This window comes from Leptinotarsa decemlineata, unplaced genomic scaffold (assembly GCF_025532065.1).
Source record: "Leptinotarsa decemlineata unplaced genomic scaffold, Ldec_3_MD MMD2_tig00001393_RagTag_RagTag, whole genome shotgun sequence".
NCBI classification, from domain to species: Eukaryota; Metazoa; Arthropoda; class Insecta; order Coleoptera; family Chrysomelidae; genus Leptinotarsa; species Leptinotarsa decemlineata.
This window is the reverse complement of record NW_027412562.1, coordinates 8,195,407-8,220,640: the sequence shown is the minus strand read 5'-3', so window position 1 is coordinate 8,220,640 and position 25,234 is coordinate 8,195,407. Positions and strand designations below refer to the sequence as shown.

At 34.5% G+C, this 25,234-nt stretch overlaps 1 protein-coding gene across 2 annotated transcripts in view; it reads right to left on the bottom strand.

Moving 5' to 3' along the window:
• LOC111508833 (uncharacterized) overlaps nt 1-25,234 on the bottom strand; it is a 95,636-nt gene that overhangs the window by 33,038 nt on the left and 37,364 nt on the right. For both annotated transcript variants that reach the window (XM_074175946.1, XM_074175947.1), the window contains one exon: nt 19,979-20,179. In XM_074175946.1, the coding sequence (XP_074032047.1) occupies nt 19,979-20,179 (201 nt within the window). The remainder of the gene's footprint in view (nt 1-19,978; nt 20,180-25,234) is intronic.

Sequence of the window (25,234 nt, the reverse complement as noted above, 5' to 3'; positions counted from 1 at the left end):
ATGGGCCAAAAGCCCGAAACACGTGTCTATGGTTTGCCACTTCCTTGAGTGCTATGTCCGATTAAAAAATTCCTTTATCTATATCAAGACACTCGATAACCTTCGTATTTATATATATATATATATATATATATATATATATATATATATATATATATATATATATATATATATATATATATTGTGTATTATACACGGGAAAAATATTAGAGACAACACAACCTCGAGCTAAAATGTATTACTTTTTCCCATATATAATAAATAACTATTTCATTAAGGCAATTGAATTATGTTGTTTTGAAGGTATACAGATGTTTCCCGCTTCGATCCCCTTCACCAATACGTCTAAGAATAGCAAGTGATGATTGAGAGCGACTGGATGATGAAGTATCATCATAGTGAAGTATCTTAGCTTGCCATTTTTTTGTGAATAATTATATCACAGTAATACAATTTAATCTGAAGCGTATGAAAATAATAAAGATGGCATTACTATTTTTACCGAAGAGGTTTTTCAAGACAAGATTTCGGCCGTACAGAAAATTTCCTGCATTTTTTTCTGTGAAGATTCCTGAACTGACGCCTGTCGGATATAATCCAACGCCCTTCATGGTATTAGCCAGGGAAGTAGTTGTTTTCTGATAGGTGTCAGTCCATTCAACCTACCGTGTAGGTATATTCGAGACTGGCTTGAATGTTTGAAATTCATTTCTTGAGATTTATATCAAAACTAAATATTATGAGAACAAATAAAATCCAATTTGTCAAAAATGGTCTGTTATTGTAAACGTCAAAAAATTTCCAGTATAATTTGGTGTTGGGTATCCTGCGAGAAAAAAAATGCTAAAATACCTCTTTTGCCATGGTGATTTGTCAAAATATCGTATTTTGATTGGTTCCAAATTACAGGTGTGGAAACTTTATTGGAACAACATTTTTGGTGATCACTCTTCTTTCTATTCAATCACATTAGCTCTTATACGTAATTCGAAGTACTCGCAACTTCGAAAATATTGTGGACACCAACCCAACGATTAAATGTCGAATTATAAAGAATCTGACAATTCTGTTGAAATATGACTCCGAATATTAGTTGCCTCTATCGGAACAAATATGCATTCAGCGCTCTAAACTCGCCCCACTTCCTCTGGCAACGTATCTATTGCAACCATAATTTTTCAGGAACGTGTGACATGTACGTAACATTACCCGCCATAGTAAATTGCCATTTGACCAAAACCATGAATGCAAAACACAAAAAAAGCAAAATATCATCCGCGACTAAAACATTTTATGAATTATGAAGCGAATTTGAATAGTTCTAACCGAAACGGTAGCATTTTGAAAAGGATTGAAAATGTAAATGAAAAAAAAATCTGATCATTGGAGAAATCAACACACAAGAAATAGATATTGATTTAGTATCGTTCCGAACTACAATTTTTTAAAGGACAGTGTTTTTCAATATTTGGCGAAGGTCCTTGAGAGAAACTAACTTTAGTTAATTCATTTGGAAAATTGGTCAGTTCCCATCTACTATGAAATATTACAATTTGTGTGGAAAAAACTCTGACACGATAGTCTGAATTTTCCCAGATTAGTTTCTTCAATTTCCTGATTGCAGTGGCAAATTCTACATTGCAGCTTTACTTGTATTTGGTTGTACTTCTGATGCACTGTTTGGAACCTTGATGGAAATCAATGATATTCACGTATGAGAACATGAAGGGCACATTCAATTTCTTGACGTTTTGATAATGAGAAGCCAATATGGAAGACTAGAATACGATGTATATAGCGCAAACAGCACAAACGTGCTGGGCTGAATTTTCTAGTGCTTCGGCATTTGACTTTTCCTCACACATGAGAGTTTCACAAAAGAAAAACAGACAATACACAAAATAGCAGTCAGTAACGGATTCTCGAGGGTTATGGGAGATTATATAATAAAGAAGAAAAAGTTTAGGTTAAGAATGAACGAAATCTGGACTTTTGAAAACGACGGAAACAAAGATAAATATATCTCAGTTCCATACCACCAATACACGAAGAACTTTAAAAAGTCGAGGAAATAGGTATGAAAGTGGTTTTTAAAACTAGTCATACACTACAGAGCCTTTTAGGAAATCCAAAAGACAAAGTCGGGAATTCGGGAAAGTCTGGAGTTTACGAAATTGAATGTAAGAACTGCGTTACAAAATATTATGGACAGACAAATAAATATATTGAAATGAGATGAAAGGAACACATAGTACTTCTAAAATATAGAAGACCAGAAAAATCAGCAGTCGCTCATCATATTTTGCAACAAAACCATTTCATAGACTTCAGTTCATTAAGATTAGTTAGACAAGTTGACAACAGCAGGCAACTAAATGCCTATGAGAGTGTAGAAATGAGTAAACATGATAATATCATAAATAATATTCTACATATTAGATTCACCTGACTATTACATAAGGACACATTGTGAAATCAATTTAAGACACTCAAGACGAAGGTATCTATGGTATAAATAAAAATGACATTGTACGTATTTTTAGTTCAATTTTCCTCTTGAAGATGATCACTCGGTGATCGAAACACCTGTCGAAGTATTGAAATAATGGTTTGGTGTTGGGATAAAAATCCAGTAATATTTATTTTATTATCCGTTTTGATGTCATATGTTTTTGTAGCTCCATTTTCAATAAATATTTATTCTACTGTGGTATATACTGATCGATAGAGAATTTTTTCCATATTTCAAATATCTGCCTCTTAGTTATTATTCATGATAATGACTTTTTTTTTCAATTTCAACACCGTAGCTTCATTGGTGAAGCTACAGTGTTTGCAAAACGCGTCTTAAATTAAAAAATGTTTGTGTAAATTATTATCATGGATAGCGTTATTGATTTTCATCAAGTAATGGGTCAGTTCGTTCATAATTATTACTATATGATGTCGTTTAACGATTTTTGGTCAACTTTTCTTCACGAACGTAACAAGAAATTGAACTAAAGCGCTAACGAAACAGATCGAAAAATTAACCAGGCATTAAGCATCGATAGGCGTTCAGCAATGATAGACATTGGTTTGCGAAATTTCGTTTCAGAGATTTTAGCACCGAAGATGAGCCCCAAAGTGGCCGACCTACAAAATTTGAGGACCCTGGTAAAGACTGACCCATCACGTGTGATGGCGGAAGAATTGGGCATCAGTTCTCATGTGGTTTTTGATGATGAAAAGTTCAAAAAGTGGGTGCACCACGATTTGAACGATTAAAGTCTGTTCTTCTTTTCTTTTTCACAACCAAAACAATTATTGGGAAAGAAAGTTTTTGGCTTTCTACTACTCTATCTTGATACAAAAAAAAGGATGAGGGACTCTTCCAAAGAAAGGAAGGAAAAAATCAATTTGAAAATAAGTAACTCTATACATGGATGTATAGATCATGCAAAGAAGTAACTTTCAGACACAAACTGAAAGAAAGTCCTCCTGAAATAGCTACTTTCATATAAACATTGAATTACACGGAAGAAAAAAAATTCTTTCGAAACAAATACTTCTATACGAACACTGAATTATACAGAAGATACTTTTGTCTACTCAGTTTGTATTTCAAACATTCGTTGTGGAATAAAAATCAGATATCATTCACATGAGTTCTCCTTTGAATGAATAGTAACAAATTGCACTTACATGGAACACTGTCATCCTCACTAGTATACATCGATGTTCCGCCTCAAGACACTTGCCGCAAGACTCTTCAGTACCAAATTGGATAACAATATAGAAAATACACATAAAATAATGTTAAGTATTTGTTTCGAAAGAATTTTTTTCTTTCGTGTAATTCAATGTTTATATGGAAGTAGATGTTTCAGGAGTACTTTCTTTCAGTTTGTGTCTGAAAGTTACTTCTTTGCATGATCCACACATCCATATTTAGAGTTACTTATTTTCAAATTGATTTCTTCGTTCCTTTCTTTGGAAGAGTCCCTCATCCTTTTTTTGTATCAAGAGGAAGTAGTAGAAAGCCAAAAACTTTCTTTCCCAGAAATTAATCACTCCTAAAAATATAAAACCCTTTCAATCCAAAACAATTACTTTTTCCAACGGATGGTCACGTGTGATGGAAAGTGGATTTACAATAACAGGAGATGTTCAGGACAATGGTTGGACACCTTCCGAAAGGGGTCAAAATATACCAAAATTATCTTGGTTACTGTATGGCGGTCAGCAGCTGGCATTTATCTAATAACACATCCTACAAAACGCAGGACGCATCTGATTGTTTATTTAAGTGTATTTCCTCGAGAAGACATAATTTTGTGCCATTTTAATTTCTTAGTCTATATTAATAGCCTACCACTCATTTGAAAAAAAAAAAAGAAATAACCAGTTGCAATTATTGCAATCCTATTTTGAAAATAGGATCTGTATCTGTAGAGCAGGTAGGGTGAGTGTAAGCCCACAACCCATGTGACCCATTGTACAAACTTCCAGGGAGTTGTCCTACTAGGTCATCGTCCATCCTGTCCTTTCTAGGAAGGTGGACAGGTCTCTGGGAAACATCTCTTTCATATCGGTAGGTGTAGGTCAAGAATCGCCGAACACACACTCTCTTATTGACGATAACTCCGAACACTCGCAGAGGACATGCCTGAAAGTATCATCTTCCTGTTCACGTATCCTGCACAGAGGTGTGTCCACTAGCTCCATATTATACAGATGTTTCCTTAGTTGACAGTGGCCAGTCAGAAAACCTACTGTTAAGCGTAGATTTTTCCTGGTCATCGCCAGATATTTCTTCGGCGCCAGCTTCCCTGTGTTGCCAAGAGTGATCCTGTCAAGATCGCATCCTTTGATTTCATCCCATCTCTTCAGGGATTGAGCATGGGTGTGACGTTTACGTTTGGCTAGTTCTGCAATTGTCGAAGTCATCAGGACGTAGGTACCACTGGGCCCTAGAATTCTCAGTCCAGCCGCTTCCTTTGCTAAAGAGTCAGAAATTCGATTACCTTCACTCCTGTCATGCCCTTTAATCCACTTCAGGATAATAGTATTATCTACCGAGGCTTTGGCTGAATCTTGGTGGCACTCTAGTACTAGCCCTGAGGTAACACGTTGTCTGTTCAAGGATAATAGGGCTTGTCTGCTATCACTGCAGATTTTTATGTTATTTATTTATTTATTTATTTATTTACTGGTTATTTATTTTATGGCGATTGAGATACCAGCTAGTTCTGTTTGAACCACGCTGGCATTTTTTCCTATTCCATATTTAATCCTTGGGCTTAGTGATCTGGAGTAGACTCCACATCCTGAGCCTTTTGAAAATAGAATATTCAACAACATTCAATATGAGCCAGATAGTATATCAAGTTTATGAATGTGGGCCGTACATATAAGGCATTTGTGGAGCAATATTGTTCAAATATTTTGTCACGATAAGAAAATTTCGACTTGGGAGAGTATTTACTATTACAATTTTCATAATAAATATGTTGAGGAAACAGTTAGGAATGCAAAAAATAGATTCGATAATGAGAAATTCGCAGAAGCAACACCACATGAGAGACCATCAATTCAAACAATCATTTCAGTAAATGTTCTATTAGTTTGAATTCAAAGTAGATGGAAGATACCACTGGAATTCATGAGGGTTTCAATGATTAGTTTGTTAACATCAGCTTTGAAGGTGGAAAATGTGGATCATTGCCTACTTTTCCGACAAGAAACAGGAACACGTTGACAATAACAGTCATTTTCTCAATACAATAATTGAATTTATGAAAATATAAAATGCTGAATAGAACTAATAACCAATAATTCGATAAACTCCTTAAACCTCGCAATTACAAAAACGTGATTTTGAATTTCAACACAAACCAACTCATAGAGACACAACTATCAATAACCGTTCTCATCAACATGAATGACTTGTTTATCATAACATGATTCACAGACTCATGATCAATTTACTGTCACAATCATTCAACTAATTGTTGCTGTTATTACTGTTATATGAAAGAGTTTGATGTACCAGTTCATCTGATTTCATAATTTTATAATTATAATCATGAAGAATAAATAATTGGATTTTTTAAATAGCCATAGAATATTTTATTTTCATTCATGAAAACGAAGTATTTTTGTGAGCATTTTGATATGAAAGATACCAAATACAAAGCTGTTGAGAAAGAAAAGGCGCTTGCATCTTCAGTTACAAAGACGCAATTCATGAGATTGGCAAATATTAACGAGGCTCGACGCAACTGTCCCTAAAGGATAGCTGTTGAAGTTCGTCCTGTTGACAAATTCATTCATAAAAAGATGGAACAGTTTGTGTACAGAATATGATCCTTGGAGTACATTTCAGAAGTTTCGACCATTTATAAGAGTCTACTTTGAACTGTAACATATCAGTGAATACTTATATAATTTAGCAGAAATAAGCGCCATTTGAATCAGAACACTTTCACAAACGTAACTCAAGTCGACCATTTCCAGCAGCATGAAAATTACGTGCTCAGAATTCGATGAAGTCAACGAAAGCCGTTCTTGACTGGTCCTGATTGGCGAAGATTCTACCTGTGAGAAAGTTATCGAAGTGCTTTAAAAGATGATAGTCGGTTGGTAAAAGGTCTGGAGGGTATGGTGAGTGGGGCAGTACTTCAACGCTCAATTTGTTTAATTTACGGGTGGTGATTTGTGGAACGTGTGAACAGGCGAAATGATTGAATATCGCTCAATGACTATGAATAGTTATGAGCTGAAGAAAGGCAAAAAAATCAAATTTGTAAAAATGAACAGCATCAATGCATAGAGAACAAACTTTTCTATCGATTGGTAAACACCACGACACAGTAGAAATGATTCTCATCGAGATATAGAGGTACAAAAATACATGACATTAAAATAGATAAAGCTTTGAAAACAATTCAATAACTCCTGAAATGATAATTACCAAAATAAATGTTGATTTTGAAGTAAACCCACTGTATACCAATATAATAAAATGAAGAATAAGAATCAGCTTTACTTCATAAATTTAAACAGCCTCAACATTGTTCAGGGAAATCTCAAACAAAAACTCCACTTCCGTTAATTCCTCTAAATCCCCCCAATTGGGGCTGAATTGTTATGTGGTATAACGTTCGACCAACATAAGCAGCCTACGTCCCTATGGCAACCGCTGCACTAGACAAAATATTCCAATCGTAAAAACTGATCTGAAATCCGCTTAGGCCCAGATTAAATAGAATAATGGCTCCAATATAAACACAAATGAAAAATATTCGACGGGCCAGTCAACTCTCCGAATAACATTACATCACCGAAAATTCGACTGGTTTTTTTTACAGGAGAGTAGCGATCAACTATAATTTCGTTAAGTGATTCTGTACTTTCCATCCATTCTCTAATGACAAATTCGATTATGAATGATACCATGGACGTCTAATTTGGTTATATGCCAATGAGTGGCATTTGGGAAGCTTTGAATTGCAACACATCTTGAATTATTAAGAAAGATATATTTCCTGATTTTCTATATTCTCAATGTGTGGCATGAGGGTTTGCTGGCCAAACTTCGATGCTATGACTTTTCGAAGTGACCGTCGCCGATGGATATCTGTCGAATACTTTCACCGTCTCCATATTCGAGACAATATGGATTTCCATGAATCCATATCGTCTCCAAACCTTTTTTTATTGTATTGTATTGTATTCCACGACTTATTGGAAAAAACAAAGAATACAATATATTGCTTTGCTGACGACAGCACACTTGTCTCGTCATTCCAGTTGGATTCCAGGACATCGGCTATGGAAGCACATCTTCACCGGCAGCAGGAGGTTTCATATTTTAATGAGGATCTAGAGGTGATTTCGAATTGTGTTGAAAGTAATCAGGTTCAATTCAGTGCCACAAAAACCCAAGCATCGGTTTTCTCCAAGAAGATAAATGTCTCCGAACTGGATATAATAATGTCAGACAATTACGCTATCTGCTTCGATAAGTTTGTTGTGGGTTAAAATAGACACCAATATATCTTGGCACAATCATATCGCTGGAATTGCGAAGGCTGCTTCTCAGAAGCTTGGGACACTGTTCCGAACCTCATCAACTTTTGATGCTTTATAGTGCTCAGATTAGACTTTCTTTGAAGTATTGTTCACATGTATGGATCTGTGCCCCCAAACATACCCTGAAGTTGCTGGATTCCATCCATCGAACATCGAAGAAAGGTTGGAGATTTGTCTCTCTTCTATAGATACTTTCATGGAAAGTGTTCAAGTGACTTGGCACATTTGATTCCACCAAAAGCGGTACACATCAGAAATACGCGACGGACTGTGGCTGCTGTCATTTTGAGGTACAACTCAGTACACCTCCAACTTCACTGTTCAAGAACTCTTTCATCTAGAGATCTGCGTTTATGTGGAATTAACTTCCTGAGAACGTTTTTCCAAATGGATTTAATCTCCAGTGATTCAAATCCAATGTGAATCGCTATTTTTGCACAGGCACCGCTCTGAGAGCGCCTCAAGGATTTTCTTGTATTGCTTGTGTTTTGTCTTTGAAAACAATTCAAAAAATTTGGTAGAAATAACCCGATGGGAATATTATTCACTCATTCATCATCATCAACTGATGTTAAAACAGGTCAATATCTACCAAGTCGTTGATTTTATGTACATGTTAATCCATGAATCTAAATGAGAAGTGTCATATTCAGTTTATTGTAATATTTTATTTCAATATTTCACGAAAACATAAGAAAATTATAGTATTCGACGAAAGTCATTTTTTGTGGAGGAAAAAATCAGTTTTTCTATGGACCTTTTTTGAGTAATTGTTACCTCCCACAATCTGATAAAATATAAAAATTAAAATGGAGAACTTTATGCAAGTGTAGAAGGGCAAACTTTTCAGTTTACCCCGATAAGTTACTGCGTAAAAAATCTAAGTATTTTTCACAAAGAAAAATCTTCTATTTATCAGTAACTTGTCGTATTTAACAATTTTGCCTATCAAAAAAATTATTAAGTAATAATACTTATCTTTTACGTTTCGGAGGCCAAAATCTGCCTCCGACTTCAGAAATGGATAAAAAATTCGAATATATTCGCAGTTAAAAGATAATACAAATATTAATTATACTGATCAACAGTCAATCGAGGGAGTATTGACATATTCAATGTTTTGAATGATTTGCGGATTTTGTCATGGTCTTCTTTGGTTACTCTTTTTGACGTGTCAGTTGACACGACAAGAAGAGTACATCGATGACGCCACTGATGATAACTGCCGCAGTTACAGTCGAAACGTTTGGAGATTATAACCAAAAAGGCCACGTCAAAACTCGGAAACTATACAAATAATGAATAATTTGTAATAAATCTCTATCATTGATTTCGGTACAAGAGAATGTAGTATTATGACAAGCCGATGAAAAAGTGACTGGAAGTCAAAGCATCGAATTCCAAGGAAATATACTTGAAAGGCTTGAGTAAGATTCAATATGGATGTTCTAAAAAAATCATAGTTCGTAATGAAGAGAAGAGAATTGAAACTTTCTATGTTTTTACCACTTTTATTTGTAACTAACATTAGCAGTTTCGTCCTGTGAGGACATTTTCAAACTTATACATTGAACAGTATTGAAAATGTTTGAAATTGGTCTCATATCCATCAATTCATAAGTCGTACTGTAAATGTTTATGGACTGTTCTAATAATATGTCAGAATCATTGAACAACAGTCATTTTTTGTGTAGAAAATCCATAACCTTTCATAATCTGAAAATATGAAAATTCTAATGGAGAAACCCTTCACATTTGATAATATCTAAGTTACTTCGAAAGACGTGGAATTTATTTTCTTTAATACTAGCCGTAGACTGAGAAATTCCATCTGGACAATATAAATGACCAGAATACTAAGTTTGCATAGATGTACCAAATTAGGAAAAATGATTATGCAATATTTTCTTGTACTTATGTCAAAAAAACTCTCTTGGCTTTTTTATTTAACTTAAATATTTTGCTGCTCGAATATTAGAGAATCCGATATATTCAAACTTAAAGAAAATTGGCATCTAGGCGTAATTCAGTCAGTGCAGGATATTTCACAGAAGTAATTCCTCAGTGTAATTTCAATTATTTATTAAAATTTTTCAGTTACTTTCAGTGAATTTCATTTCAATTTCAAAAATAAAGTATTCAATTTCTTTATTCTGATGTTACCTAGGATGTTGAATTTGAAGAATTATCGGTTTGAGTATGCAAAATCACGTTGTCTGAAGAATAAACCGTGCTTTTTTATGCACACACAAAAAATGTATGCTATAATTTGGTGGATGAACATTTGATATTATGGCGGACGCGAGGGGTTTCGATTCTTTGCGATTTCTATTTCCAACTTTCCTTGTCAAGGTGTTCAGAGTTATGTTTCAGGAAAAACAGTGTCTTTTTGCATCAATATGGAAAATCCATGGAAATATTTCAGTGTGCTTTGTAAAACTAGTGCTGTTTGTAAGACTCTTTGAAAGAATAAAAATGTTTGATATTTATAAATGATTTTATTCTCAACGTCTTCAGAAGCCAACGGTTTGAGAAGCCAAACTCTCCAAACCCAACAAGATGGTCCCAAGGAGATTAATGAAAAGGTACAGAAAGAGGTGGTGACCTACAACAAGTTCAATTCTTGACACTGAAATAGAAACCAAACCGCAAATAGACATTTTTACAACCTCTATTATATTATCTATGATTGTGGATATTATTATACCTATGAAAGATGCAAATGCAAGATAATTCATACCAGAAAATTGTCAACTCAGAATCGTGATACAAGTATGAATCTTCCATCCAACTCGAAGTTTTGTACTGTGTCAAGAAGTATGTGGCATTAGGCATTAGAAAATAAAAAGTTGAAAGTAAAATAAGTAAAACATGTTTTCAGGTTGAACGGTTTTATCGAAAAAAAAAAGATAACAATGATGTAGATAATATATTAAAGACTAAAAAGTAATCACACCACTCTCCTCAGTAACCTACAGTATTAATCAGCTAAAAAAATAATAAAATCCTTGGGCGTAATATTCACATATTTACTCAGGTTAAGCTACGTCCAACAATTATCTATATTATTAATATTTTTTTCAATAAAATCGTTTGAGAAATTTTTTTTTGTTATTTCTTCGAAATCTACTCGCTTTGCCAGGCAATGTTTCAACACCACAATGGAGCTCATACTCGTAAGTTGTTCAAAGTCATGTCAAACTTCCTTTTACTTTAATGGCGAATTTGATTGTGGCAGAAAAAGATTACAAGAAATCAGTAAGTCTGAGATATGAATCATGTTTTTCTCGTGCAATCCCATTATTTTTTCTTGCCACCGCTAGTCATTTTCACGGCATCACATAGGTTGTCCTTATTATAATCGAAGTGAACGATGTTGTGGACTCCTCAAGTTGGCCGTACTCTCAAAGGCAAAAAAACAATACATAGAAATGAACCGGCTGCGAAATAGTCCACGTAGACTGTAGACTTGGCGGTTCGTATCGAATCATTTTTACTAACCGAGTTTTATGATAGGCTGAAGAGTCATAAAATTAAATTTGATGTCATGTTACGGTGCCGAATAGAAATCGGGGAGGGTTATCGCCGTCGTGTTCAGTTCAGGAACTGATCGGGATTTGAGTGTTGAAATTCGATATTGGTGCAGCTATAATCACTTGAAATTTTTGTTATCTCTTTCAAATGTGGCTTGGTTGGACAACTTCTAATAGTAATAACTAGTGTGATAATAATGCAGACTTTCTTCTGTCTAGTGATTCCTATAGCGATGGTAAACAATGCAAAAAAGAGATACTAGTGAATAACATTCGAATGCATTTGAATATTGAAACATAGAGAGTATGTTTCAATGTATATAAGAATCTACATCTGAAGTTTGGTTTCGAAGAAAACAAACTATAACCAGCAACATCAGATTTGACCGAAATGCGTTTCTCAATTTGTATTTTGAAGATTACTATACCAAAAAACAGACAAAAACATTTGAAAAAGTGTATGCTCTTGAGAGAATTGCTGAAAAATATGGACACATGATACTGAGACTTCCCCCTATTTTTGTGTTTTCAATCCCATCGAGATGGTTGTACTATATCGTTCACTTACTTACCATGATTTCAATAGACATTTGATACAAATGAAATTCGTGACTGTCATCGCCAATCCCTCGTATATGGTTAATTCCACTAGCAACACTTCTTCAAAGAAAACCTTCAGAAATTGTTCACATATGAAGGTTTCTTCATTAATGAAATGTTTCTCAGGAGAGAAAATCTTAAATAAATAAATTATAAAAAACGAGTACCCCACAGTTGAGAAAACAATACTTTTCAATTATCCCCGTTTGAAAGTTAAAACGGATCGTAAATGATGAAGGAACGACTCATCAAACTGATAGAATCTTTCATGGCTCCTTCGCATCGACATAATAAGTAGAAGATGGAACAGAAGTGAAATGCGGTAATTTCGGAGTGATTAAAGTGATTCGCTCTTGTGTTTTAATTGATAATTAGCAGATGTAATTAATGAGATGGGTTATGTAAGAGGAATAGAGGACTAGTCGGTTATTATCCCGTATAGTTAGATTAGTGCCTTACGACGAGTAATGAGCTTGTTATATTGCTTTACACTTGCAGTATGACTTTTACAACTCATATGCCCAGAATCGTAAACCTATATAGACAGTTGATCGTTCCTAAGCGATTGCTGGGGATAATGAAAACGCCGAATGAAAGTTGATTAAGGGAGGATGATGATGATGATCCCAATGCTGGCATCATCATATGGAAATTACCGATTATTAACATCGTATGCAAGTTGAGAAATATAAATGTATATCCTTTCAAATCAAACTCTCTATAGGCATGAGCTCAAGACAATATGTTCTTTTTTGTTGGATTAAGCACTCCATCATAAAATCCATATATAAAACGGGAAATAAAATTTATAAATTTTAGACCCATATCACTCATCATCATAACATGGCAAAAATATTTGAGAAGTTGTTGAAAATCAGAATGGACAAATTCTTGGCGAAATACCAAATATTCTCTGACAATCAGTTTGGTTTCCGAGAATTCAAATCGACCCAAGGTGCAATGATTAGGCTCACGAAAGAAATGTATGAGGCAATGGACAAAAGTGAAGCAACTTTATGCATTTTTTTGATTTGGCTAAAGCCTTCGACACCGTGTCCCATGAAAAATTATTGAAAGTCCTGGAAACTATTGGATCCAGAGGTATCTCTTCGAAACTCATCATACAGAATGCAATGTCTTCAGATTTAAAACTCATACAGCTCTAATATATGTATAGGATAGGGAGTACCGTAGGGTACAGTTTTTGGGCCACTATTATCTTTATGAATCCAATATGGACGGAAGTATATTCAGTTTTGCTGATGATAACGCTGTGTTATATCGCGATAAAAATTGGACAAACCTCAAGAACAAAGTTGAAACAAAAAATCAGTGGTTTGAGAGCAGACTACTAACAAATAATTTCATCACAACATTTTTTGTTCCACTCGCAAACTACAACAATTATCTACCCAATTATGATACACTTACCTTCAATGACGGTGGGACCATTATTGAAATAATTTTGGAACCATATATCAAACACCTGGGATTAATCATAGATAAAAATCTGCATTGGAATAAACAAACTGAATACGTTGCAAGGCAATTGAGATCCTTATTGAATGAATTCAAGTTTCACAAAAAAATATTCTCTCTGACGCAGTTGAAAATGTTTTACCTCAGTTTGACCCAAACGCATATAAACTATGCAATTACTGTGTGGGGAGAAATAACGAGTAACTATCTGAATATTATTGAAGTAACACAGAAATGGCTTGATGAAAATCATATATAACAAAACATACACATATGCGTCACAGAAACTATTTGAAGAGTCAGAAACCTTCATTTGTAGACACTTATATTTCATGAATCAGCTATCCACCATCACAAAAATAAACAATTTATGGCTATCATCGAACACAATCACGACACAAGATTCAAACAAAAAACAACAAAAATACCCAAAGTGGAATCAACCAAACTCCAAAAGTTTCTGTCTTATCCGAGTCCAATTGTCTAAGCTGGTACAAACAGTATCTGCAGAAAGAGTGAACCAAATTATTGAAATATTCTGAATAGTTGTTCCGTGTTAGGAATCACACGTTAAAAGGTAAGACCTCGTTAATCCTCAGCTCGCACAAGTTCCGACTTCTGAGAGTTGTCGTTCGTAGGGGTGCGACAGCTGGTTAACGGAAAAACAGATTTTAAACAGATTTTTTTGTAAACAGTTGGATACCTCGAACAGTAAGTTAAGTATCGAGAGCTCGAAATCTATTGGATATAATTATATAAAATATTATATTTTCAAAATTGTTCAATAAGTCATGAAGGAGATGGGTCCAAACAATATTGAATGCCTTATTTACAGATATTTAGTCCTTCTTTTTATATTATACAGTATATAATTATAAGGTCAAGATATAATTTCGCATTCATATTTCTTCAATTCCACATGTTTACCTTCAAACACATATTTTACAGTTTAACATTTAAAATTTTATATGTTTACATCTTTAGATATTAACATTCTACATTTATATATTTTTAAATTTATATTTATAAGTCTGTTGATATTACTATTTTACAATTATACATTTTAAATTTTATATCCTTACAATTTTTAATGTTTACATTTCACATTTTATATCTCCAACTTTACAACGTTCATTGATTGATTGGTTAACTTGCTCATGCACAAGGTTTTATCTTTTGTGAGCAACAAACCGATGTATTTGCTGAATTAGATTGAATAACTTATTATATAATAATATCATATTGTAATTTTATATATCTTTGATGGTAAAATAAAATAAATTACAAATTACAATATAAATTACAAAGGAAAAGGTTTAAAAATTGAAATTTCATTCATATGGGTATATTTCTAGGAGGGATCGATTTTTGGGAAAATAGATTCAAATCATTCGTGACATAAAGTACTTAATCTTCTAATATTATCCAGATTGGTGCTAGAGAAGCAATAAGACAATTGTCCTATTCCGACACATCGGGTGTCCACCATTGGCAAAGACAGTGTTCTATGTAAGTGAAATTTTACCTCTTTCACATACTATATTGTGTAGAAATCCCGTGAATGATATCTGATTCAATTCCACGACGAAAGTTCTGAATACAAACTGAATGAAAAAAATATTTTTTATATCATTCAGTGTTCATATAGAAGTGGTTATTTCAAAAGTATTTTTTTGTGTAATTCAATGTTAATATAAAAAGTTGTTTCGATGGGGCTTTTTCTTCCAGTTTTGTCTGAAAGTGACTTCTTTGCATGAACTACACATCTATGTATAGAATTAATTTTGAAACCAAGTGCTGTCTTCCTTCCTTCGGAACATTCACACTTTTTTCGCATAAAGATGAAGAAGTAAAAAGTCAATATATTTCTACCCCTAAAAATTTTGTCCATTCATCAATTCATTTTTTAAGGAACAAGCATTCGACAAAACAAAAATTGAACTTCAATAATTGATTTTGGTCACAATTTGTTTCCCAAAATGAAATTTTAATTTCATTTTATCGTATTTACAATTCTTTCCCATGTAAAAAATCTAATTTGGTTCTTGGAACGCCTAATAAAATGTTTGTGACATCCTCAGCTTAGTGAGTTGAAATCCATAAAGTCAGTTAATTTGTTTTCGGTGTTAATTACTAATTTTTTTATTTATAATATATCGAAAAATGTTCATTCACTTTGTTTATCATTTTTCAACCCGCTGGCGTGGAATCAACCTATCAAAAACCTTTTTCCCCCACCAGAAAAACATGGCGCGTTTCACTAACCAGGTTAGCATCATCAGGAGATGACTGAACCTACTTCTCACAGCTATGTTGATGTTATATGTATATACGGACGAATCATGGCCTTGAGTATCGAGGGTCATTGAATCAATTTCTGTTATTTTGTTATTGTTCCTATTGTTATTCACTACAGAAGTGAAACCTCAGCTTCATCTGTTCTCTACCTGTGATTTCGTAATGTACTGTTATACTTTCCAAACAAATACTTTTATATATGAACGCTTGATTATACGAAAAACACTTTTCTCTATTCCGTTTGTATTCCAAACATTCGTAATAGAATCGAATCAGATATCAATCACAGGATTCCTACACAATATAATTAGTGAAAAAATAAAATTTCACTTACATGGAACCAGTGTCTTCCTCGCTGCTAGACATTCGATGTTTCGACGTAAGACACTTGCCTTATCGCCTCGTCAGTAGCAAATACGGATAACATTATAAGAAAAAACAGTCAAATCGTTCATAAAATTAGTATTATTGTCACGGAATGCGTTGAAACCATCCTCATTTTTTGTATAAAGATGGAGAAAGAAGTAGAAAGCCAAAAACTTTCTTTCCCAAAATAAATGTCTCCTTAAAATATACCCTTTCAATTTACACAAAAAAATCATTTCACAAAGAAGTTGATAATATTGTAAAACCGCAACAAAGCTTATATCTTCAATATCAAGATTAACAACTAACATTCTTCTCTTATATGCAAAAATTTTATACAACTATAATAATATCCAATATTATTTTGTAAATACTCTTCTACACTGTACAAACATCTAAATTTAAAATATTGTTTCATCCTGATTTTGAACTGATTATAATTATTGAGTTTGATGGAATTTTATTATATAAATTTAATTTGCAAGAATTCATTATGGAAGTTGTCAAACGCAGGCGCAGTTTGGGTAATTTCAATAAATCGCCGTGTCTGGTGTTTTGTTCATGATCGTGTGAGAGTGTTGTACAATGTTGGTTATTTTTATGAATTTCCAATGAAAAGCCCGCGGCTTCGCCCGCATAGAATTTTTTGTCACATTAAGTTTGGTAACGACCACTTCAAATAAATAGTTACAATATTTTCTTGTTAACCCAAAACTTCAAGTTTCCAACTCTGAAACTGACGAAATTCAATACAATCTTTGAATCCCTCCTTTCCCCCTTCGGCTGTACGTTAATATAAGACCGGGCAACAGCTACTAATTTGAATTTTTACTTCAAAAATACAGTGACTAGAAAAGTAGGCCAACTGCACTAAGTGATGAATAGCTTCGAGAATCGAATTATGTTACCTGTAAAGAAATTTCGCAAAACCAACACAACCGCCAACAACGTCTGCCCGTGTTCGGGTCGCGTTCTCGGAGATACGCTTCATTGCTTTGACCGCCCCGACGTCTACAGTATAAGCGACGCGTGATGGCTTATTGCGTTGCGTCAAGATAATCTTGTCGTGATAACTTTTAAACGATTTGTCCAGATTACTTAGTGTTAGAGACTAAGTTTATCTATATTAAATACTTAAAACGACAATTGTATCAATTTTATAAGAATTTGGCAGATATTTTAAAATGTGCATTATAAAAAAGTATCCAATTGTATTTATGGCTCAGTATTTTGCATATAGTGGCTACCACATAAGAGGTAGATGTATGCTATCGCGCACTTTTATTTAGAATTATTTAAGATAAACAATATTACGGTACATTATCTGCATGTAACTCCAACGACCAAAATTACACAAAACCTTTGTAAATTGTAGCCTATACGTCATTCTGGTGTATGAGCTGTATTTATGTGGAGTTTCATCTAAATCCGTTCAGTCGTTTAGGCGTGAAAGGGCCACAAACAGACATACGTACGTCCATCCTCACAAACTTCCACATTTATATTAGTATAGATAGATTTGATGGAATCTGCCGATACTTTATGAAAATCCATACTTAAAAAAAACACGTTATTGTGAGATTGTGAAACTTTAGTTAACCCATAAAATAGTGTCATAAGAAATTTAACTATAAATGCGAGAATAGTGAATGTCAAGTAGAACATCTTCGTTACAAATCCATTTTATCTGCCTACGAAGAAATATATGTGACGATATCTTCAATACATAGATTCTCCTTGGATTTCCAAAAGATATACAGAACTTCCAGTTCGTATATTATTATGACTAGAGACGATAATGGTTTGAGTTTTCACTCTATTCAATTTAGGCTTATTTTTTGTGGCGAGATATTATAGTTTGCTTAGTTTGACCAACACATTTTTATCGCGATCCTTACAGTTCATTTCGTAAATCCCATACTTTTCCTATACTTCAGGTGTCAGATCAGTTTCATGTGGAAGAACTATGAATTTTGAGTCTTTCTGAAAAGTCCAGATACTCTTAATTTTCTCATCCTAATTGACTCATTACTGTCAATTAACTTCCTGATATTTTTTTCCGCGTCATTTCTTTTTGTGTCCAAAGGAAACATGACCAGTTTATGGGCAAAGAAATGTAATCCCGTCATTTTTCATCATAGGCAAAGATGAGAGCTGGCATATTTTGTTCTCATGGGGGAAAATGTGCCCGACAGAATTTTTTACTCAGTATTCCGCCAAAAGAAACAATTGGAATCCACTGATAAAACAGGAAATTTTGAATTTACCTACTATTTGTCTATCTCAAAATTATATCCAGTTAGAGGAAAAATTCCATTCCTGCAGTGAAGAACTAATACTGGGGAACCTTTGAGTCCCTTGCTGGCTGAAATTTTATGAGTATGAAATCCATAATTATCAAATGACAAACAGTTTCCTGTATTGGTACGGATACGTATATGATATCTTAGTTTGTTTCACTGGTACAGATAGGCAATTAGACAAGTTCATTGAAAATGTCAATTCCATTCACTTTTCAATAAAATTCACCACTGAGAGGGAGGTAAATGATTCAATGAGTTTCCTTGACTTATCCATTACGGAAAATAACAGTAAACATGACTTTGCAAATTTCCACAAACAATCTTATTTGGACATTATCATAAATAATTCCTCCACACACCCTTATCAGCACACAGTTGCTGCATACAATACTATGCTTCAGAAACTATTGAATATTCCACTGTCAGAGAGTAATTTCCAGAGAGAGCTGAGTTTGATCAAACAAATCGCGGCCAACAACGGTTATGAGGTAGATATTATAGAGCAAGCCATGGACTTAGTCTACCCAAATTCAAGATGCCATAACGACAATTATAGGACATTGTCATATTTGGGTGAACCAACAAATAATATTGCCCGTTTTTTGAAGAAAGAATGCGAAAACGTAGCTTTTAGAACGAATATTAGTCTAAGTAAATTCATTAAAAACTTCAAAGACAAGACTTCGGTGTCGGATAAATCAGGATCAGGTGACTTGTGGCTTTTTCCCAAAACTGTATATTGGCCAAACAGGGAGAACATTCTCCCAAAGAATTGAAAAGCATAGAAGTAGTTTTGTGAATAGAAAGAGCAATTCTACATTTGCAAACCACCTTTTAGCAGGGCATGAGAAAAGGAGAGTTTGAAACTCAATCTTCTAGAATGTTTAGTAATCAATAGATTCAGGAATTCGGGTAATTTACCGAAAGATCAATTGGAATTGAATAACTCCCCGTTACTGAATACTTTTTTCAAATATGGAAACTGGGTCATAAGCTCAGGTAATTTAAGTCATCACAAACGTTGGTAAAAATCAGGTACTTGAAATGTAGGGACTTCAAATCAGGTCTATTAAGAATTGAGTATGTAGAACATAATTAGTAAAGACACGCCCGAAAAAGCCATTGTATGGCGAAACACATGTTGCGGGTTTTTTGAATACGTTGGTTATGGCTTTTAAATAATTATCTACCGATTCCATCATATAGTATTTTTTATATTATGGATTTATTATATGCAAAAAGTTATTGTCTTCTTTCTTTGCTCCATAAATGGTTTGATGCCATGCAATAAACGCAATTATCATTATTATTATTGATACTCACCGCTCAATTTGAATGGCAAACCTCCCGTGAGTGGATCAGGTGCAAACGGCCTCGGCCCGAAGGGGAAATGATGGAAACCCTGCTGACGCGTTTTCGATCTGGGCTCTCTGGGGCCGTCCACTGTCACTTTGATGGCTTTGCTGTAGGTCGCTACCTGGGGAGGAGACGTCGATACGATGATCGTCAGCGTGAAACTTTTCCCTAGAAAAAAGGAAACGGGGTTAGTCGAGATGACTTTCTTGCACTGTTACGGGTTTCTACAGGAAGGGGAGATATAAAGGTACGATATAGTTTCATCGAAGACGATTGCCAGCATCATTCAGAACATAAATTCGAAATCCCAGAACGGACATTTGTTTTCATTTTTACTTCTTGAATGAATTTTACTGCAAAGATGAAATTTGGTGAAGAATAGCCTGTTGATCCGAATCACATCGACAATTAATCATTTTTCCAAATTAACTCCAACCCATACTGACAGAACTATAAACAATCATTCCAGTCATCCTCATCAACATTAATTAGCAGCTCACCATAGCGTGATTCACAGATTCATCAGTATATCAACGTACACAGAGAATTTCAATGAATAATTGTATTTTATGAGACAAACTGCAATGAACAGCAACTTCAACCCGTACATTCTTGACAAAAAACTTTTCAGACCAAAACCAAGTTTACCTCTACATTGAAAAAAAACTCGCAAATATAGGAAAACCATCTGCTAAAATGAAGATCCTATTAAACTTACATTTCGGTTCTCCACTTTTCATATCAAACTGTTGAAGAGACAATCTGAACACAAAAAAACTGTTTATGAATTTCATCAGTTCGTACTTCTATTGTCTGGTATTATATAAAATGATTTGAAATCCTTGAAAGAATAAATAAAAAGGAAAATCAAAAAAGAATAGCGGAAAATAAAATTTATATCAAGCAAAAAATCCCTGAAATGAAATTACAGTGTAATAAAATACAAGTAAAAATAGAACGTGTAAACAAAAAAAAATAAAAAATTAAGAGAATCTAATCCGAGTTACTTCACGACATTTCGATTGTTAGTATCCACAATCGTCTTCGGGAGATGACTGGACTGATTCCTCCAAGAGATGACTTTTTATGGGTCATTCGAGTACTTTCACTTATCTCCGATTTCCTCTTTTCGCTTCACCGATTTAGCGGGAGATGACCGTTTCGCGGGAATTGACCACTTTTCGCTTGATTGTGGATTTCCATATGTTGCGTATATCTACGCTGGCTTGACTGAATACATTGTTGGACAACATGTATGCGGCGTCTTCGAATTTCCTCCTAAACCAATGTTCATCCCTGTGTATGATCTCCGCTTGGGACCACTCGATGTTATGTTAATGGGTCCAAACATGCTGATTTGCTGGTTTTCCCTCACTGTGTGTGTTTCTTGTGCTCGGTAATGCGAACTATCAATGGCCTTTAGTTTCACCGATATAGGATTTTCCGTACTCACAGGGTATCCGGTAAATGCATTCCTGGAATCGGGGTCCGCGTTTGGTGGCCTGGTTTTCATGAGGCTGCTATGAATATTGTTTCCGGAACTGAAGCAGGTTCTTATGTTGTATTTGGACCCCTTTCCGATAATCCTCTGTTTGTGACGGCTTCTCATCCTTGCGATGCTTCTGCTGTCTTTTAGCCAAAGTCTGTTCCACCATCGCTTTGGAGCAGATATTCCTCTCAACGATGTTATGTGATAGTGAACTTCATTTAAATCAGCTAATATTTTCATGAGTTTCAGATATTTATTTACTCAGTGGAAACAATGTTGAAAAAAATAGTTTTTGTGAAAGACAAACTGAAAGTTTAATATTCTCTGTTCTCTGTTCTCATTTCAGTACGGAACTGAAATATCTTCGAAACAAGCCAAGATATGTGGATATCCATCAGTCTCTTATAAAGGTTAATTCGCAAGTGATTGATGCACCTTCTTCTTTTTCAATGCGGTCAATGGACTCAGGTCATTCTTGCCCCAAAAATATGAGTTGCAGTCCTAGTGATTCTGGTTTCCTTCAAGCAAGAGAAGAATCGATCCCTTCACGAAACCCTTCATCACTTGGAAGGAACGATTTCAGCTTGAGAAATGATTCTGATGCAGATTCTGTGAAACATGTTCTTCTTTACAAATCAGTAGAGTTTTCCTGAAAATCTTGAGAAGAAAATTGGATTAGACGATTCAGGAAACATTTTCTACATGAATAGCATATCACAAGTGTTGTTCATGACGAAGAATGATGAACGAGAACGAGAATGTTTACTATCTATTCACCAAACTCAAACACCTGTTCAGGCAGCTGCAGTTTCGTAAAAATGTATCATCTTTCCCTCCAACCGATTTTCTGGAGTCTTTGAAGTCAACTAGATACTCGTAAGGACAACAAGAGGATTGTTCCGAATTCTTGGGGTTCTTGTTGAATACTCTTCGTGAGCAAAACAATAGGAAAACCAATACTCCTGACCGTTCTGGATTGTATGATTCCATATAGTCTATCTCGTCTTGTGTTTGTAAATCTTCAGCGTTTCCTAATATGACCAATGATCAGTCCGTGCAAATCTCATTGTTGAATCATCTGAAAATGGAACTTTTAACAGGTGATGATCTACTTTATTGCCAAATATGCGCCATACCACAGTATATAAGTAAACACCAGTAAGTTCACTCTCCGCCATATCTGGGTCAAGATTCCCCACCTCGAATTTTATGCGTGGTTCTGGCGTTGAATTTGGTCATTATTACGCCTTGGTCAAAGACGAAACGGACTGGTTTAAGTTTGACGATAATCGTTTCACGAAGTGTTCTGGCGATGTATTGAATCTATTGGGGCCTCTGGAGACACCCTACATTTTGTTTTATGAGAGAGGACATTGGTAGATCAAGATCTTCAGATGATGTGGTGCTGCAGGTTTTTCCGAGATTTCCTGCAGCTGAAAAAGCAAATGCCCCACTGGAATCAATGAAGTCGCCCCGGAGCGCCAAATATATTTTTATTGTTGTTTTCATTTTTATCGTTGTTTTATAATTTTTTAGCAAATTAACTGTAATATCAACAAAAAATGAAAAACACAACTCCTATTCAAATTACCAGAGCTTTCAAAAACACATTTTCTCTTCAGTATTTCACTCAGGCAGAAGGAACTAACTGTCTAGAAGATACTAGTGAGATTCCATTTAGTATTACAGATGCAGACATAAATAGAATGAAAATTCTTGTGGAAGTTCCAAAAAATCCCTATAAACCTTTGAGAGTAGAGATAAATGATTATAGAACTCTAGCCACTCCAGAAAGAAATAGCTTGGGCTATGTTTGTGGATATCTTTTGAGAAAATGTTTAAGAAAACATTCATGAGAAGTATTTACAAATTTTGCCACGGCGGCTAGTACGACACTGAATGAAACAAATGTTGGTATATAGTCATTTCAAGGCATATAGTAATACAGTAGCCAAACAGTTTGGAAGTTTATATATGCCTTCAGATTCATTTTTACAATGAATCATTCATCTAGAGACAGAATTTCTTAATCAATTTAACAATTTATGTCCCACTGATTGTGATAATTTTCCTTTGGATTATTTATTTTCTCTTTTCACAAGGGTAAGAATTTATTTTACTTTGAAATTGCCAATAGAAATTTGAAAACAAAAGTTAAAATAAATCAAAAACTCATCATTCTGAAAATCCTTCAAAATATATTAGCATAAGCTTTTGACCTGAATTGTATAATCTTGCTGCATAAAATATACGTTTATTCAACCACCTTGTCTTATTTTTTATGAATTCATGAAACAGTTCACATCATATGAGACATTTATTGGGAGCTCCTCGTAGCAATGATGAAGCCAGATCATGGTCACATAATTTTTGATCGAATCTCGTGCAGAGGTACACAACAGCTCTTAGCCGACACCTTCCTGCCCCGCCACATGCCAGCAAAAAATAAAATCACGACCCGAAACATCAAAGACACCGACGGGAGTGAATTTACTTCTGTTTACGTATGTACGGTGGCCAAACTAACCCCAGTATAGCTGAGGTACTAGTCAATCTAATATTAACACTGGTGATCTTCAAACATGACTCAACCTCTGACGGAAGCAACAATTTCTTACGAAGATTCGAAATAGATGAACACTTCAATCTAGCAGACCATCATAATAATCTTCATGCAGTCATGGTTCACTGTGGTTCTGGCGTTGAATCTGGTCATCATTACGCCTTGGTCAAAGACGAAACGGACTGGTTTAAGTTTGACGATAATCGTAACACTAAGTGTTCTGGCGATGCATTGAATTAAGTGGAGCCTCAGGAGACACCCTATATTTTGTTTTATGTGAGAGAGGATATTGGCAGATCAATATCTTCAGATGATGTGGTGCTGCAAGTTTTTCAGGGTTTTCCTTCAGCTGAAAAAGCAAATGCGCCACTGGAATCAATGAAGTCGCCCCGGAGCGGCAATTAATGTTTGTTATTGTTTTATAATTTCATGATTTGTATTTTAGAATTATTATATTTATTAGAATTTTATTGGCATGCCCGGTATTATATATAAGAATATCCAAGTGTTATAAAAGAAAGTTTTTTTTTTATTTCAGTAAGCACATTGAACAAATAATAGATGGTTGGGGCATTATCCGTAACTGAATGAATATGGGTTTGCAGTGTTCTCTGACACTAGCATCGGCAATAGCTCTAATTACTTTTTTGTAGTTTGAGAATGTTTTCTGTTCCAGTAGAATAATTCCAAAGGAGAATACCATAGCTTAAAAGGGAATGAAAGAGAGAAAAGTAGGTTGTTTTCTGCGTGCTGAAGCTGACATTTTTCATTTGACGAAGAATCAAGATTGTAGTACACAATCTACTTTCACGCTTCTCAATGTTACATACACAGGTGAGAGTGCTGTCCAAATTCATACCCAATAATTTAACACTGTCGATATTATATGTGGCGTTGCTTTGTGACTTTTCACTATTCAGTTTGACACAATTTCCCAAAAATAAATTTTCTTCTCTTTGGATATTCCGTTGAAATATTATTTCATCCCCTACAAAAAACATTCCTGAAAAGACGAAACTTGTGTGAGCTGAAGATTAACGAAGTCTCACCTTTCAACATGCGATTCCCAGCATGGATCGTATCGTCAGCCAATAGTATGGTGCTGATTGATTGCATGAATTTACTGATGTCATTAATGTCAGCGGACCTAGTACTGATCGTACTTAACATG